This window comes from Talpa occidentalis, unplaced genomic scaffold, assembly GCF_014898055.3.
Source record: "Talpa occidentalis isolate TD23 unplaced genomic scaffold, MPIMG_talOcc4v2.1 talOcc4.3, whole genome shotgun sequence".
Lineage (NCBI taxonomy): Eukaryota > Metazoa > Chordata > Mammalia > Eulipotyphla > Talpidae > Talpa > Talpa occidentalis.
In genome coordinates this window covers 148030852-148047452 of record NW_023603184.1, presented here as the reverse complement: position 1 = coordinate 148047452, position 16601 = coordinate 148030852, and the positions used below count along the sequence as shown (strand labels likewise).

The 16601-nt window shown below is 50.2% G+C and overlaps 1 protein-coding gene and 1 non-coding gene across 5 annotated transcripts in view; both read right to left on the bottom strand.

Moving 5' to 3' along the window:
* ATG16L1 (autophagy related 16 like 1) overlaps nucleotides 1-16601 on the bottom strand; it is a 35793-nt gene that overhangs the window by 13250 nt on the left and 5942 nt on the right. For 3 of the 4 annotated variants that reach the window (XM_037524244.1, XM_037524245.2, XM_037524246.2), the window contains exons 3-10: nucleotides 14008-14113; nucleotides 13269-13342; nucleotides 12259-12510; nucleotides 8911-8976; nucleotides 4259-4345; nucleotides 3456-3512; nucleotides 2483-2585; nucleotides 18-123 (exon numbers count right to left, since the gene is read on the bottom strand). In XM_037524244.1, coding sequence (XP_037380141.1) covers nucleotides 18-123; nucleotides 2483-2585; nucleotides 3456-3512; nucleotides 4259-4345; nucleotides 8911-8976; nucleotides 12259-12510; nucleotides 13269-13342; nucleotides 14008-14113 — 851 coding nt within the window. The remainder of the gene's footprint in view (nucleotides 1-17; nucleotides 124-2482; nucleotides 2586-3455; nucleotides 3513-4258; nucleotides 4346-8910; nucleotides 8977-12258; nucleotides 12511-13268; nucleotides 13343-14007; nucleotides 14114-16601) is intronic. The other variant, XM_037524247.2, reaches the window with a different exon arrangement.
* Nucleotides 1420-1697, bottom strand: LOC119256452 (small Cajal body-specific RNA 6). Its single transcript, XR_005127782.1, has one exon. It is a non-coding gene; the product is annotated as a small Cajal body-specific RNA 6 (non-coding RNA).

Genomic DNA, 16601 nt, shown 5'->3' with positions numbered 1-16601 from the left:
CTCCTAGGGACGCTCACCTCCAAACACCTCCCAGAGCTTCACCCTGCGGTCCATGCCCCCAGTGGCCAGGAGCCGGGAGCCGGGGCCGAACTGCACCGCGTTGACTTCCCCGTCATGTGCGTCCTGCAAGACAAGCACCGGCTTTAGAGCCATCATCGCCACTCCCAAGGAGAAAGAGTAGAAGTCAAGGAAAATTCTGGATACCTAACCACAGCTTAACCCATCCTTAAAGACAGGATCAGAGGAGCCCATCATTAACTTGGATTCTTAGTTCAGGGTTTCTTTAATGATCTTAAGTTGTAAGAGCTGCAGTTTCATGCATTTAAATACAGTATGATCTTTTAGAAAAAAATAAAAACCTTTTATACTAACTGCCTAAAATTTGTCTTTGCATTAACTTTATTTCTTCTAAGAATAACGATATTTTGATCTTGTGTTCAATTATGATCTTAATAGCTTAAAAGCAGGCCTGATCTGTTTGGTCCAATCACATTCATACTACACATTAAACTGTGTGTCTAAGTCCTGCATTGCATAGCTTTCGGGAGAAAGCCAGCCTTTATGGAGCTTAAATATGAGATATCCGCTCGTCACCCCACGGCATCATGTGGGCTCCACATGGCTTCTTCCAGAGACTTGATGGTGTAAACGTGCACTGGCTGCGTGGCCTGTGCCGAGTCTTGACTTCGAAAAAGAGGAGCTTCTTTCTGCAGGTTTTGTGGCCTAGGACTGTGCCCGAGCAGAAACAGCCCTTCAATCAAGCACACGTGCTACCTAGGGGCCACTCAAACACCTGCGTGGGGCAGATGATGTCTGAGACAGGTGTCCACAGTGGAATACATGACCTGAACGCGCCATTTGCGCTCTGAATAAAAGGAACCCAAGGGCAAGGCGCCCGCCTTGGCATGGGAAAACGCATGCTAGGAGACGCCAGTCACCTCTCCTCTTAAAAAAGACCAGGCACCAAAATGCTGACGAACCGTCCAGGATTTGCTTTGAGTTGTTCCAGCAAAAGTGTGGGGAGAGTAAGAGGGCAAAGGTAGTGACTGAAACTGACTGGATAGGGGACCTAGAAATTCATTCCCCTCCACTGCCGGAAGTTCCGTAGTTCCTGGGGTGCGCGCGCGCTCTGGGAAACACGCACTGTAAACAAATATCATTCAACAGGCCCTCCATCGCTCGCTTAAAGGGTCATTTTGGGAAGACAAAAATCCGCTCTTCACACTTGCTTGAGACCAAAAGGGGAAGATGCTTGCAAAGTTACTGAAATACAGACTCTTAAGCAACGGGAGTCGTCGGTACTCAGCCTAGTAATGATTTCCCAGGTCCCCCGCGTCCCTCTGCTGTGGAGCTGGCCAGCGGTGGCCAAACCCCGACTTCCGGCACTTCCTGTCCTTTTCCCCCTCACGCTACACAGGAGGTCTCAGATTGAAAACTTGAGATCATGCACCATCACACCCAGGGCTGCCGCTCGTTACTCTCCTTCTGGGCCTGGTTCTGTCGGATACGCGTCAGCTGTGATTCGCGCACTCTCGGAAGCACATGCTGACAGGATCCCAAATTATCAGCCGCTCCACTGTCCAATACACATGACTTAAATGTGAAAGGAGGCCAAAAAATGGGCTGCTGGGAGTTGAGGGCAGAGCAGGGACTGTGATATCAAGTGCAATCAGACCTTTTACCAATCATCACCGACCTCCGTGAGGGAGTGGAAGGGAGGGCCCTTGGTGTCCCCAGTCCAATTTTTCATCCAGAGCGGGGTTCTCTTCACAACGTCCAAGAACCACCTGCACAGTGACAGTGTGGAGACACCTAACTGCTCAAGCTCCTCCTTATGCCTAGAACTAAGAACTCCCCCAAAGAAATTCCATCCCATTCTTACAGCAAGGCTTCTACTCCCTTGTAAGCTGACTCTTCTGACTCCACCCAATCCGAGATTCGGCAACACTGCTAGCCTCTTAACCCTCCGCCCTGCCCCACAGTCCCCCTGCATCCCCAGCAAGGGCTTGGCTCTGAGCCAAGTGCTCTGTATCTTCCCCAGGCTGGTTCAATATCTGCTGCATCATCCCAGCAGGAGCCAGATTCCCCAGCAGTACTGGGACCCGGCTCCGAACTCCAAGTCGGGCACAATTCGTGAAGTTGTCAGTTGCACTGCTGACCTTCCAAAACAGACCAGCGATTAGACTCTCTAGACTGGAACCGACTGGTGACAACTGTATGGAAACCACCCCCTCCCTGCCCAGTTTCTTACCACCCCTAATTAGTTTCCCTGTCCCACTTCTCACACTGCCAGCCCTCTCAGGCAGTCCTGTGCTACAGAGGAAGCTGCCCCTCTCCCCGCCGCCACAACACGCACAGGAGGAAGAGCCTGATGCATAGAGAACCGCAAAGAGCTTGGCGAGCAGCAGAGGTGCCTCCAGCTGTCAGGCTGTCACTGCACCAGGCCTGCCAGTGGGCGGGGTCTGAGGACGAGCGTACTTACAAAGACAAACACTGCGGTCGTTGGCACCCTCACTTCTTTACTAGAACCAGGATGAGTGTCCACATTGTCCTGGGGAACTGGAAAGGAAGAGACAGAGCGCCTCCTAAGAAGTAACAAAAGAGACTATCAGACAGGCTCGCACGGGCTCACTGTCCATCAAACTCAGAAGGGATTCAAAGAGCCTTTATCAATAGCTCCTTTCCTCTTCTAGAACCTTCAAACCACAGAATAACATACCCAATCAGAAGCATACTCACTCAAATGGCCACCGGAAAGAGCACATACTTGTACTCTGGGCTTGCTAGCTCATGTACCCCCAAGCTCAACAGAGCCTTTAAAGAATCCAGGACAACCATTGCTTTCCCAGCCAGTTGCTAGAAAATGTTCTCAACCCAATGTTAGCTGCTAGGTAAGAAGGAGCTGCTTCCTATGTTACACAACTATTTTAAGATGATCTCTGTGGCTCATTAACATCATCCTCAGTGTACACTGGTGGTCAAGGAGGAATCGAACACATGCCAAAGAGTGAGCAACAAGGGCATGATTATAAGAGCTCGACCAGCGTGCCCCAGGAGGGCAGACATCATTTCTAGGAGCATGCAAAGCATCCTGGTTAGCATGTGGACATCTGGTGAGAGGGCAGTGAAGCGGCGATCAGCATGATTACCAACCACCCACATTCGCATGCTGGGCTAAGAGAGGAATGGATTTTCACCTGGCAGCATCAGAAGAGTGATGTCCCAAAAGGGGAGACTCGGACAGACTAAGGGGTAAGGCCAGAGATCAGCAGGCAGCGAGATTAAGAGAAAGGAAGTTGAGGAAAAAAGGAAGAAGCCGAAATTCAGGCATCTTATAGTCTGCACCACCGAGATTCTGGTGTACATTTACAAATCGATCATAAATCACGTATGAATTATTCTTAGGTTCATTTATACACATATTAACAAGGAAAGGCGAAGGTTTTCTAACCTACCCAAAGATATTAGTGATAGAATCCAGAAGGCCTCCAGCAGGCTGCGAGAGTCGCTTACTAAAGAGGAGGGGAGGATAGGTTTAAACCTTAGAAACATTTGCCCAAATAATTAATCAACAAAAATAATCCACAAAAATAGGCACCTGGGAGTATTTCCCATTGAGCCCCAAACCCCAGTGAGAAGCCCATTACAGTACTTAGCCACCAGGAAACAGTGGGAAGGTAGGAGGGAGAACCCAGCCTCAAAGTTTTAAAAGAAGCAAGGTTGGCCAGCTTCACACCTACTCCCTGGAGACCACGCTTCAGACAGTGACATGACACCAACCGACCCAACACCATCTAGCTGCTGACACCCACCCCCCCAACTCTGTGTGAGCCCACGTGGTCTGGTGGAGGTGAGTGGAACCATGTACATATGGAAAAGCAAAAAGGCAATCTCTAATAGTAAAAAAAAGAACCCATTCCCATTTGTGCAGACCTGCTTTAGCAAATCAACAAAAGCTCTGAGCCCCAGGGAGATCAGAGTCTGATCAAAAACAAGGCCCTGCCTAGCGAGGGACAGCTGCCCACCTGCCAGGAGGCACCTACTCCTTTCTCTGCTTCCCTTCCCGCTGGTGGCAGCGCTAGGGAAGCCTGCTCCCCTCTTGGAGACAGGCAAACTGAGCGATGGGGACACACAGGAGCCCGCGGTCTCTGCAGCTGTGCAAGAGGGGCTGGGGGCCTGGATGGGTCTTCTGTCATGGCCACAGTGTGCTCTGTCCAACTGTGGCTGGACCCTGCACCCCCCACCCCCCAACACTCACGAGGCCGCTCGGCTGATGGCTCGCACGGGTGAGGTCTCCTCAGGGTGATCCGAGGTTTCATCCACAATGACTTCAATGTCATCATCCCTGAAAGAGCAAGAAGCCACATCTGTGATGGGGGCCGCAAGCGCTCGGCAAGGGGTCCGCTCTACAGTTCTCCGAGTGCTGGGGTGGGGTTCTCCGGAGGAAAAGAAGGTGCAGCTGAGCACAGGGCAACACTGAAAGCAACAGTGAGTCCATTCGAACCGAGTCCAGGGGAGCCTTCAGAAGGCCGACAGCAGGCTCTCGGGGGTGAACACAAGCAAGCACATCCGTGTATCACTGTACACCCGAAGCCTGTCATGTTATACACGAGTTTTACTTCAATAAAAAGTGTATTCAAAAAAGTGATTTTGATGACATTTGCTCCTTTCCGGTGGAAATGCAGCTTCCAAGCAGAGAGCAATGAAGTAATGGCTGAAGTCTCCAGCCACATCCAGCACCAGCCGTCTGGCACGCAGCTCAGGGTCACCGCGCATGATCAATCAGCAGATCCTGCTGGAAGGTGGGCGGTGGGGGAATGGTGGGGAGCTGGGCGCACAGGGAAATGACAGCACAGAGAGGAGAGCTGGCCGGCAAGGGGCTGCTGAAACGCAAGGGAATCAACGCCTTAACAACTCAGGTTTAAATACTGCGTCACTAATAAAAACCAGGAGAGCAAAATCTACACGCAACTCTCTTGACTCTGGGTATTTCGTGCTTCTATTTAAACAGCTGGTACTTCTGACATGTAGGAGTTGACCACATTTCACATGAAATAATTAAGTCGTAGGCGCACACCCCTTTGCTGCTGTTTATCCCACCGGATACAAAGCACCTCTGGAATTTCCCTTCCTCCTGTTTTCCTGGTTGGGGGAAGGCAAGTCATCACTTTGGTCTCCCTGACCTCTTACCGGGTTGCAATCCTCAGGGAGAAGTAAAATAATGAAATGTAATCCCCCAAGATGGTCACCTAATGTTCGGGTTCATAGGAACTGGAAAGCAAGACTCTCCCATGATTGATCACCGGATTATGTAAATACAGGCTTCAGAACTTGTTACCAAGCAAGTTAAACCAAGTCCAGGTCAACTTATTTTCCTTGGCTGCTGAATGTAGGGTTCCGTGTAACTGAACCCAAACTTGGCAAGATGTGGAGAACAAAGCAGGCCTGACGAGAGAGACAGGGCCAGGCTTCTTTTCTCTTCAGTTGTGGTTTGGGGATCCCTTGTATTGAAACAAGGGTGACAACAGCACAGCAGAGAGGGCGAGAATGACATAGGGAAGCGGAATTCGTGTGAGAGCCTTAAGACAGAAGTTTACAGTCATCAAGGTACTTGGAACTGGGCAGAGGCCCCGGGTCACGAGAAAATACCAGATTGATAATGGATCATCAAAACGCTTCAAAGAAGTCAATGTCCTTTCACCCAGAACTCCACTCTTGGGGAGGCGCCAGGGTTAACAAACAAACCTGCGCAGACACTGCTAATCAGGTTTGCACTCAAGCTTAGCCCTTTCCTGGGTGACCTGAGGCAGGACATTCAACCGTCTAAATCATGTTACAAAAAGGGAAGAGAAACATTAATAAACAAAATCACAAATGAAAGCAGAGAAATCAGCACAGAAATACACAGAGTGGTATCAGATTTCTATGAACAACTATATGCCAATAAACTCGATGACCTTGATAAAATAGATACATTTTTAGACCCAGACAGCCTATGAATACCAGCCCAGGGAGAAACAGACGAGCTGGACAAGCTGATCAGAGGATGGCAACTGGAACAGTAACAGTCTTCTGAAAAACCACCCCAAAGACCAGTTTTACAAATGAATTTTATCCAACCTTTCAAGAATGAATGCCTATCTTGCTTAACTGTTTTAAAACACCAGAAGAGGAATGCCCCGGGACACTTTCTGATGCCAACACGACCCTAATACTGAAACCAAAGAGCACAAGAAATTACAAGCCAGTACCTCTGAGGAACGTCAGTGGAAAAACTTTCAAGAAAATACTGGCAAACTGAATTCAATACGTATCACAGGGTTACAGACCTTGTCCCAGAGGTGTTAGGATGGCTTAACTCTCATAAATCAGTCTGATACATCCTAGCAACAAAATTAAAGATAAAAATCCTCTGACAATATCAACAGACACAGCGAAAGCACTTAAAATTCAACACCCATTTATAACAAAAACTAAACAAGGCGGGAAGGAAAGAAACCTACTTTAACAGAACAAAGGCGATGCATCACAAACCAACAGCCAACGTAACACTTAGTGATGGAAATGTGAAAGCTTTCTCCACAAGCTCTGGCGCAAGACAAAGATGCCCACTGTCACCACTTCTGCTTAAGGTTTTGGCCCGAGCAGTCAGACAAAGAGGAAATTAAGGGAATCCGGAAAAGAAGTGAAACTATCACCATTCACAGGTGACATATTATACATTTGGATGCCATTAAAAAGTTATTAGAAATAATAGACGAATCTGCCAGCAAAGTGACAGGTTACAAAATCAACACATAAAAATCCACAATATTTTTATATATGAACAACAAACAAGCAGCAAACAAATTAAGGACTGGGCCTTCCCTGGTGGCGCAGCAGTTGAGCGCTGGGCTGTGAGGCTGCCCGCAGCCTCTGCAGCGCTGCTTCGTTCCCCAGCCGCCGGCGAGGGACCCAAAAAAAAAAAAAAAAAAAAAAAAAGGACTAACTGTATTTATAATTGCTTCAAAAAAAAAGAGAAAACCTCAAAATTAACCTAACAACGGAGGTAAAAACCCTACACATTGAGAACTAAAAAATGTTATTAAAGGACTTAGTGACCTAAGGTGACAGAAGGCCATCCTAGGCCCATGGATGGGAGAACCAATACAATCAATATGACTACCCTGCCCAAACTACTGCACAAATTTAATGCAATCCCCATCAAAATGCCAGCAATAACTTTCAAAGAAATTGAAAACATTGAAACTTATATGGAATCACAAATGTTCTCAAACTGCAAAAGCAATTTTTTTCTTTTTCTTATTTATCCAAGAGCTGGGGTGCAGGCCAGAGGCGCGGGAGGGTGAGAGAAGTCACCAGAGACAGAATGGGAAGTAGAACAGGCAGACAACAGGAAGCAGAACAGGCAGACAACTGAAAACACTGCTGAGGGGAGCAGCGGGAGAGACAGGAGAGGTCTGCTGTGCCATGTGGGTTGCTCCCTGGCTGGTCAGGAATTGAACCCACGCTGCAGAGGCTGCAGACAGCTTCACAGCACTGTGCTCAACCAGATGCGCCACAGGGGAAGCCCCTGCAAAAGCAATTCTGAGAAAAAAAGGAGAAAGAGGTATGTTACCTGATCTCAAACTTACCTATAGAAAGCGATGGTATTATAATATGGCACCTGCACAAAAATAGTTACACAGATCAATGGAATAGAATCAAAAGCCCAGGGTCCTCCCTGGTGGCGCAAGGGGTTACGCACACCACTGTGAAGCAATCCGCAGCTTCTGCAGCATGAGTTCAATCCCCGGCCAGCCAGGAAGCCACCCACATGGCACTGCAGACCTCTCCTGTCTCACCCTCTGCTCCCCTCAGCAGTGTACTTCGGTCAGTCTGCCTGTTCTGTTCCCCACTCTGTCTCTGGTGAATCCTCTCACCCCCCGCAACTCTGGCCTGTACCCCAGCTCTTGTATGCATAAATAAATAAATCTTAAAAAGGAGAAGGTAGGCAATGGGAAAAGGGATCAGGTGTGGAGGAAAAAAAAGATCTGCTTAGTGGAAAAAAATCTCATGTTATACCTTGTCCTCTGGTTATGCTGGCAAATGGTGAGCAGACAAATGACACCTACAAATTGTCCCTTTTAAGGAAGGACATCTCATTTCCATGTCATTTATTTACTTTGCAGTTGGAGGAGATTCATTTCCCACATCAGAAAGTACAGAAGAAACACATACAGTGAAGTTTGTGGAACTTTTGTGTTCCCATCACTGGGCTTGGACAAGATGACCCCCACCTGAACGGAATCCACTCCCTTCTCACAGGGAAGCAACCACCATTTTTAAAAAGAGGGGCTTGCAACCCTAAGACTGTATTCCAGAGCATGTTTCAACAGAAATGCACCCTGAACTAGAGCAGATGGAATTTAGTCACTGAAACAAACATCACTCTCCAATCAAAGCTTTAAATCTCAGGGAAGGCCCTCCAACCCAACTCCAGATTAGGAAAAGCTCCAAACTGATCCAATTCCTCTTGGTCCAAGAGGTCCGTCAACACTTATGTTTCAAAGGTATCGCCAAACTCCCACCTAAAACCACAAACCAAGAACAGAGCAAGAGAGAGCAGCCCAGCCCCGCCTTATGTTTCAACAGCGCCAATGAGGTAGAAAATGGACCCAACTGTCAACAGGAAACCAGTGAGGCTGTCAGCGGTTCCAAGTGCAGGAAGTCAGAAGTCACACTCACAGCCGACGAGGATCGTAAGCTGGAACCAGTCTGGGTAAAGTAATGAGTTTACTAATTTCTCCCTTACGCCTTTTAATTTTCTTTCCACAATCTCTAGAATGGTTTGATAGCTTAAAAACACAGAATCCTTCAAAACCAAATCACATGCTAAGATCATGTTTTGCCTCAGACGTCTCTACTTACTGTTCCACGGGCAGAGGCTCCTTGGCGGCCTCCGCGAGCTCCTTCTGCAGCCGGGCTTGCCGCCGCCTGTCGAGAAGAAGAAGCCGACGGTTGGTGTCTGCGCCCAGGATGCAAGGGGGTTTGGCCTGAATAAACTACTAGTTTTAACAACACACTTGAATACTCATGCATTTAAAATAACTACCTGGGCTAGAACACCCAAAGCCCCAAACCTGTGTCAAACAGGATGGCCACTGCAAAGGACAGCAGTGCCCCCTCTGGAGTGGGATGTTAGCAGGGAAACCAGGGAGCCAGCAGGGAGAGCCTGCCTGTCGGGAGCCAGAGTCTCTCAGGGCAGAAAGCTGCCTCAGTTCACTCAGGGTTAGTCCTGGTGAAGATTCATTTTTGTGCAGCAGTCTGAGGCCAGCACCCCCAGAGTGTGAACTATACAGACCCAGAGTTCACGCATGCTGCGGCTGAATTACTTTACAGCTCATTTGATTTGCAACAATACTTTGGGGTGAGAACTATTCTGCCTATTTTACAGATGAGGAAACTCAAGTTCAGCAAGATTCTCAAACCACCCAAGTGTACAGTTTCAATTTCCTAAGGTGGTCCCAGCAGCCTCAGAGGTGGCAGCACCTGAATTTGCTCAACAGGTGCACACTCTCCCCTGATTCTCCTCACACCCCACACACAGGGGCCCCCTCATGTGGCCTGGGCCTCACTCTTTTCGAGAACCCCCCTCTAACTGTGCTCCTCTGTGCTGAGGCCCCTCCCAGACCTCTGCACTGAGCACCGGTCAAGAACTCTGCTGAAACTTTTTAAAAAGCTTCCATCTGAGTGACACTCCTCAAAACAGGACATCTGCCGGGGACCCACCAGCACAGTGGGGAGGGATGAGACTGCAGCTCAAAAAAGTGCATTTTACACTTAGTTTTACACTTGAGGACAAACACTAAGTTTTACACGCCAAATGACCAAAAAAATACAGCTCAACAAAACTTTCCAAGCCAGAACAGACCTATGGGTTATCCGAGGGAGTCCCAGAATCAGGGGTGGGGTGGGGTATGAGAGTCACACTCCTTCACTGATGGCACTGGGGTGAAGGACAGACCTTGGGTCACAGGGAGAAGAGAGCCCGGGCCCAGACTCCACCGGCACAGCCAAAATGTCCCTGTTTAACAGGCACCCCCAAACTGCAATTTCATAAGCTTGCTACTCGTGACCCAGGGGCCCAGAGCTCCAGCCATAGCAGACAGATGTCGAATGGGGGATGAGCAGTTAGGGGGCACAACCAGAAGGAGGAACTGTCTGAGCAAGAGGGTGGCAGGCCCAAGTGCTCGTTCTCAGGAAAGCCTTCCTGCAGAGGCAGCAGGGCACACAGGCGACACGAAGCGTCTCCCGTCCCGCCTTAGTGGGGAGCTGGTGGTGTCCCCGTCCACTTGACACCTGGCTCCTCCTCAGCGACCGTGCGCCAGCCCGCTGGCCCTCGCCGGCAGCAGCATCAGGTCTGTCAGGCCCCCTGTGGTCGTGCCCGCCCCAAGGCCACCCCAGAAGGCCATGGCAAAGGCCAAGCTCCGCAGGGCAGAAAAGACACAAAAGGGACAGCTCATTTTCTTAACAGAAACTTAGAAAATACACAAAAAGATAAAGAAAAAACAAAACTATAATCTCATTGCAGAGTTCACAATTCCTTCTAGTTTTTTAAAACTCCTCTGACATTTGGATTATATTGTATGAAGATGTTTTATATGCCACTTTCAGCTAATTAATTTTATGCATTTTCAAAATATAATTTTAAAATGACTTTATAAAACCCCACAATATGAAAATATCACAAGGGACACAATGCTTTTCATTTTCTTACTGCAATGAATAATGTCTTCTCATAAAACACTATCTGTAAACAAGTCTGCTTTCCTTAGATAAAGGCCAACCAGCGCCGGCTCCCGGTCGCCATAGTGGCCCACAGGAGGTGGCGGGAACTGGCCTTCTGTCAGCAACTTGAGGGCCCCTTTCACCTTCCACCCGACGGCCCTTCCTGTCCCAGTTAATGACCGTTTCACTTCCTTTTCCTGCGCTGTGTCCACCTGCCGAGGGCTTCCCTCTTCCCTACTGTTGCTGCACTCAGAACATTTATTTTGAAACCACACGTCCGAGGGGACCCTTCAGTGTTCCTGATGCCGAGCCCTAAACCTTACCTAGCTCACTCTTTTTTCCCATTGCTTTTCTACTAAGTCCTCTAATACTCCGAGTTAGGAACTTGATAAAATAAACAGCCAGGAGTCCCTTAACTTTTTTAATCTGACACATGGTTCTAGTTTTTATACGAACTTCAAACTCTGCCTGGGAGATGACTGGGCAGGACTAGGGGCTCAGCATGATTCTGAGACGTCCCTGTGGTCATTCAGTCATTTCTCCACGTGAACTGCAGCCATCTTTCCCTATTCTAAGCCACGGGATGCAGGTTTTAAATAATGTTCTAACCTCAACCCATCTCTTGGCATGAGTTTCTTGGCTGATTTTCTGAGGGTTTCTGGGTGGATACCTTAGGATCCCCCTCCCTTCCGTCAGCTCTGCACTGAGCATCCTCTCTGGGTGGGGGGCCCCGAACATCTGGACTGATGTCCTGCAGGAGTCAGAAGAGCGTGGGGCCTTCCTTCTTTTCTTCCTGGGTCTGAGAGCAGTGCATGTGGCTACGGCAGACATCGTGTGTGTGTGTTACTCTCGGGGGAGATTTCACCCCACATTTCCCTCCACCCTGACTCAGACTCCTGGTGTGTATATGGGGTTCCTGCTAGATACAACAATGGCTGAAGGTTACAGACAAGTGTTTTTATTAACATCTTTCGCTCTAAGTTTCAGGGTTTTTTCAGGATTGGCAACTACTGTGTATGAACAAATGGCCTTCTGGGGACCTACTGAAGCATTTCCTATCACCTAATCCAGTCTATTTAATTGATTTACTAATAAACCATCTTTAATTCCTGGGATAAATCCTAGGATTGCAGTAAATTGGAAAAAAAAAGCATCAATGAATTTTATCCCCAAAAATGTCACATTCATATCCATGTGGGGCTGGATTATACCGCCTTGAATACTAGCAAGATTAGAATTTTTGGCTTACAAACTCTGCTGTAGCTGATATTGTTTAAGAATTAGCTGTTGTCCTTAAACCACAGACTTCACTGTAAAACCAGTATGAGCCAAAGCCCAGCTGGGAGGTGGCCCTCAATCTCCCTGCATCCACGACCACTACGTCCTGTCCAGTCAGGTGGCCTCCCTGAGCGCAAGTTGGCTCCTTCCCCTCGAGCTCTACTTTACCAGAGGAGGAAACACTGATGGAAGTGGGGACAGGTCACCCACCTGGAATCCTTTTCATTCTCTGCATTCAGGCGATTGGCCTCCTGGGCTTTCTCGGCCATCCAGCGCGTGACCAGCTCCTGGTTCTCTTCAGTAGTTTTCCTCAGTTTCTCCTCCAGGGCCGTGAAGGTGATCTGCAGGGCGTCATACTCATCTTTCAGGGTCTGGTTGGCTCTCTCGAGGTCCTGGAGCTTACTGCGCAGCTCCAGGCACTCCGACTCCAGGTCGGAGATGGTCTGCAGGCACTCTGCGATCCTGGAAGCACAGATGGGAGGCATGGCACCCTGGGAGCATGGCCAGGGGGCCTGGCCCCACCCTCAAGCCTGGGCAGCAACAGAACCTCAGCCAGTGCCCACGTACCACGCGGCCACCCACATTCATTCCATCTCATTTAGCCAGGTGACCGTTCCACTAGGAACACCCAGGGTGCGACTCACCCAGGTGAGGGGCTACTCGCCGCACCTTTCAGAATGGCAGGGCTTGAAGAGGGATCTTTTGATGCTTGCACAGAATGGTAATGGTAGTGTGAAAGGATGGAAATCCTGGGTATCCCAACAGCTCCTCCCTCACTGAGCAAGCCCTCCCCCTGCTAAGCCTCCAGAGTCGTCTCTGCAGATTAAAGGGGGAGGAACAGGGGAAACCAGGCATTCCTCCAGCTCAGAGGTCCTCTCTCCTGCCAGGCTTCCTCCCAATCAAGAGCAACCCTGGCCCCTGGTGCCCAAGGCCATGGCTGGCGATACCGTGGCCCCATCTCCACCATAGACAGACCCTGTCCCCATGTGCCGGGGTCTTGGATACTTGCAAGGGCCAAGGTAACTTCCTCGGGGACCTGGAAGACCCAGGGTACTGTTCTGGCCTTTTCCATCCTGAGAGCAGGTGGGCAGGACCCAGGCTCGCATGCACACAGAGACTCTGGCTGAGTCCAGTGGGGTCACCACCGGTCCTACTGACAAGAGCCCCATGACACAGGGAGTGTGATCCCCGCCCAGGCCCAAGGAAGCATCTCCACTCACTTTGCTTCGTTCATCTGCATTTCCCTGTCCTTCTGCTGCATCTGGTTGTTCAGGTCAATCACCAGCTGGGCTAACTGCGTGTAAAGAAGAATACATTCATAAAGAAAGGGTTTCAGGACTTCACCTGGAAACCAGAAAGTGGTGGGTTTATTTGATTTTTAAGAAAGAAAAGGTGACTGTGGGTGGGGCCAGGATGCCAAGCAGAAGGCTGGGCAGTAGAGAGGAGCGAGGGAACCCTGGGGTACTCATGGAGAGGGGTGTTTTCCCTGTTGAAGGCAGACTTGGGGGATGAAAAGTATTCTAGGTGTCCTCCAAGTTGTTGCTGAGGCCACCTGGCTGCCCTTCATCCGGGCCACAGCTTCAGACTCTTCAGCTGAAGTGACCCACTCAGCGGAGTTAAAGGTAAACTGCCTTCATCACAGCTTGGCATGGATGACCACCTAGGGCAAACAAGCCCAGGCCCAGGCCATTCTGATGCATTGTTCTGGAACTGCCGGCTCGCTCTCAGTGCTCTATGAAGGATCAGGAGACCCCCGGCGCTGAGCAGCAAGCTTCTCTCCGGACAGCCAGGCCTGTTGTGCCTTGTCATCTTGGAGCAGAACAATAGGCAACTGTCTCAAAGGCTCGCCCTCCTTGCAAGGGGGCTGCAAATGCTAATGGAAGAGGCTGCCGCCTGCCTGCCACCCCCACCAGGCAACCTGCCAGGAGCACAGGACAGCGGGCAAGTGTCGAGTTTTACCTCTCCACGTTTCTTATGTAATTCAGTCAGTTCTTCTTGATGTCGAATCCTCAGCTGGGCCATTTCTTGTAGCTGACTGTCATTCCATGCCCCATCATGCCCAGGACTAAATTCCCAAACCAGGCAGATGTAGGACACATGCAAAAAAGAGGGAGGGAAAAAAATCAGACCCCAAACCTAGTCAGCCAGGCAGTGGAACGATAGATCCAGAATTTCAAACCTGCACAACAGTGCAGGTCAGTTCCCCCAGCCAATGGCGTGATAACCACCATGACGAGCCCAAGGCAAAAGGGAGACGTGAGACACCCCATGAATTACGTCCGTAACCCAAACTGCAAGTCTGCTGGGAATAAAGGTGAAGCCGGAGGAGACACCGAGTCCGCTCACAACAAGATGGGAGTGCCAACTCTCTGCGCCTGCTTAGGGAGGAGGTGGTGGGCACCAAGCCCTGAGCTCATGCGGCTGACAACCAGTTCAGGGCAGACGGACCGGAAAAAGCCAATCTACGAAGCCAGGGCCAAGTCATGGAGAGAAAGGGACAGAGGGAAAGGGGTCTTGTCCCGTGGAGGATCACCCAAAAGGCTTCTCTGAGAGCTGACACGTGCCTGAGACCGGAGAGGGCGGGGACCATGCAGGTGAGCTGGGGCACACACCCCCCTGCAGGTGCTGGGGAGCAGAATAAGACTGGAGCAGCAGGGAAACAAGATTTGGGGTGAGGGGCACTGAGCCGGGGGGTAGGGAGGGAGAGGGGAGTGTGCAGAGCCCTGCAGCGCCCTCTGAGGACAGTGGCTTTTACAAGGTATGATTAGAAGCTATTGGGAGGTCTGGAGTCACAAAATGACTTGGGAAGTAAGGGCAGACTCAGGGAGACCACAGTTAGTGGGCTGTGTCGGAGTCTGGGCTCAGCACAGCCCCATCAAGGCAGCAGTGCAGCGCGATGCAGCTGGGTCCTGACACATCTGGAGTGCCCACAGCACTTGTCTGAGTGGAAGGCGCACTGGGGCCAAGAGACAAGGCCACGCGAAGGCCTGAACAACTGCTAAGATGTCAGTGTCACCGGCTGATGGACTAGCAGGGCGAGAACACCAGGAGGAACAGGCTGGGGGCGGGGGCTGAAGCTTTCAGAGCGACATCCCATGGAGCGTGTTGAGTCTCAACTGGCTGTTAGAGACTGAGCTTCAAGCAGGGGTCCAGGCGGGGGCTGACGGCGAACAGACGTGCCTAGAGCACGGAGTCAGTTCAGACTCACATGTATAGGACAGCAGCTGTGGGTTCACAGAGCAGGAGAGTGGTCTCTACAGAGGGCCAGAGAGGGATGACCGGATCACAAGGAGCAGGGAAAGCAGAGATGGAGACAGGAAGCGAGCTGGAGAAGCAGGACGCCAGCTTCTGAGGGAGAGGGAACGGCTTCCTCTACGTGACCCATAATGAAGAGACAGGAAAGGGCAGTGGGACACACCCCCAAATTTCACCCTCCGCCTCTAACAGTGTTTCATTACACATGCTAAGCACATACTGCTCCTCGTCCTTGGCGGTGACACAATGCTTCCCCAAGCTCAGCCCTGAATCAGAGGCCAACACACGAGGAAGTGGAATGCACAAGTGACCATCCGAAACTAGGCAGAAGGACATATTTTTACCAAAATCCATTTACTTTAATACCAAGCATGATGGATGATGTAAAATGCAAAACAAATCCCTCCTTCCAAGGAGCTGCTGGGAAAGAGACTCAGGTGAGGTGTTACTCACCCCACAGCTGAGGATCTGTCACTTCCAATTTTACTCTCAGTACAGGTCAAACTCCTTCCGGGGTTTACTAGGCAAGCAAAGAGGCACCCAGAGGGTTAGGGGACAGACTCCTGGGCCCCACCCCAGACTGACTCAGTACCTGTATTTCTTTTTTTTTTTTTTTAATTTTATTTTTATATTCCCCATACAATTGCAACCCCCTTATTTTGACCCCAATCCCTCTTTTCCCCATCCCCCACCCCCCATAGAGTGTCTCTGGTTCATAGTTGTTTGTTGATTTTGATATTTTCTTTCTTATAGTTATTCTTTTTCCTGGTCCCTTATTTAAGTTTTCTAGATTCCTGCTATGAGTGTATTTCTAATAGTTTAACAGGGGGTCCCCAGGAAAAGGGAAAGTTTCAGGTTTCCTGCCCCACCCAAAGGAGGGTGGTGCTAAAGATAGGAGAAGAAGCTGCAGAGGAGACCGAGAAGGGAGGAGCAGGATGGAGCCAGGAGACCTGGAAGAGGCACGTGGAGCAGAGAGACATGTGAAGAAACTGCACTTGCCTTGTGGTCGTGATGGGGTGACACAGATGTGGGTGAGAGACCTGTAGGGAGCTTAAGAATGGCAGCTTTTTGGGCCTCCCCGGTGGCGCAGAGGTTGAGCGCTGGGTTGCGAAGCTGCCCGCGGCCTCTGCGGCGCCGGTTCGATCCCCGGCTGCTCCCCGGCCACCAGAGGAGGGTCCCACATGGCGTGCAGACCTCTCCTGCCGCCCGCTGCTCCCCTCAGCAGTGTACTTAGGTCCTTCTGCCTGCTCTGCTCCCCGCTCTGGCTCTGGTGAATTCTCTCACCCTCCCGCGCTTCT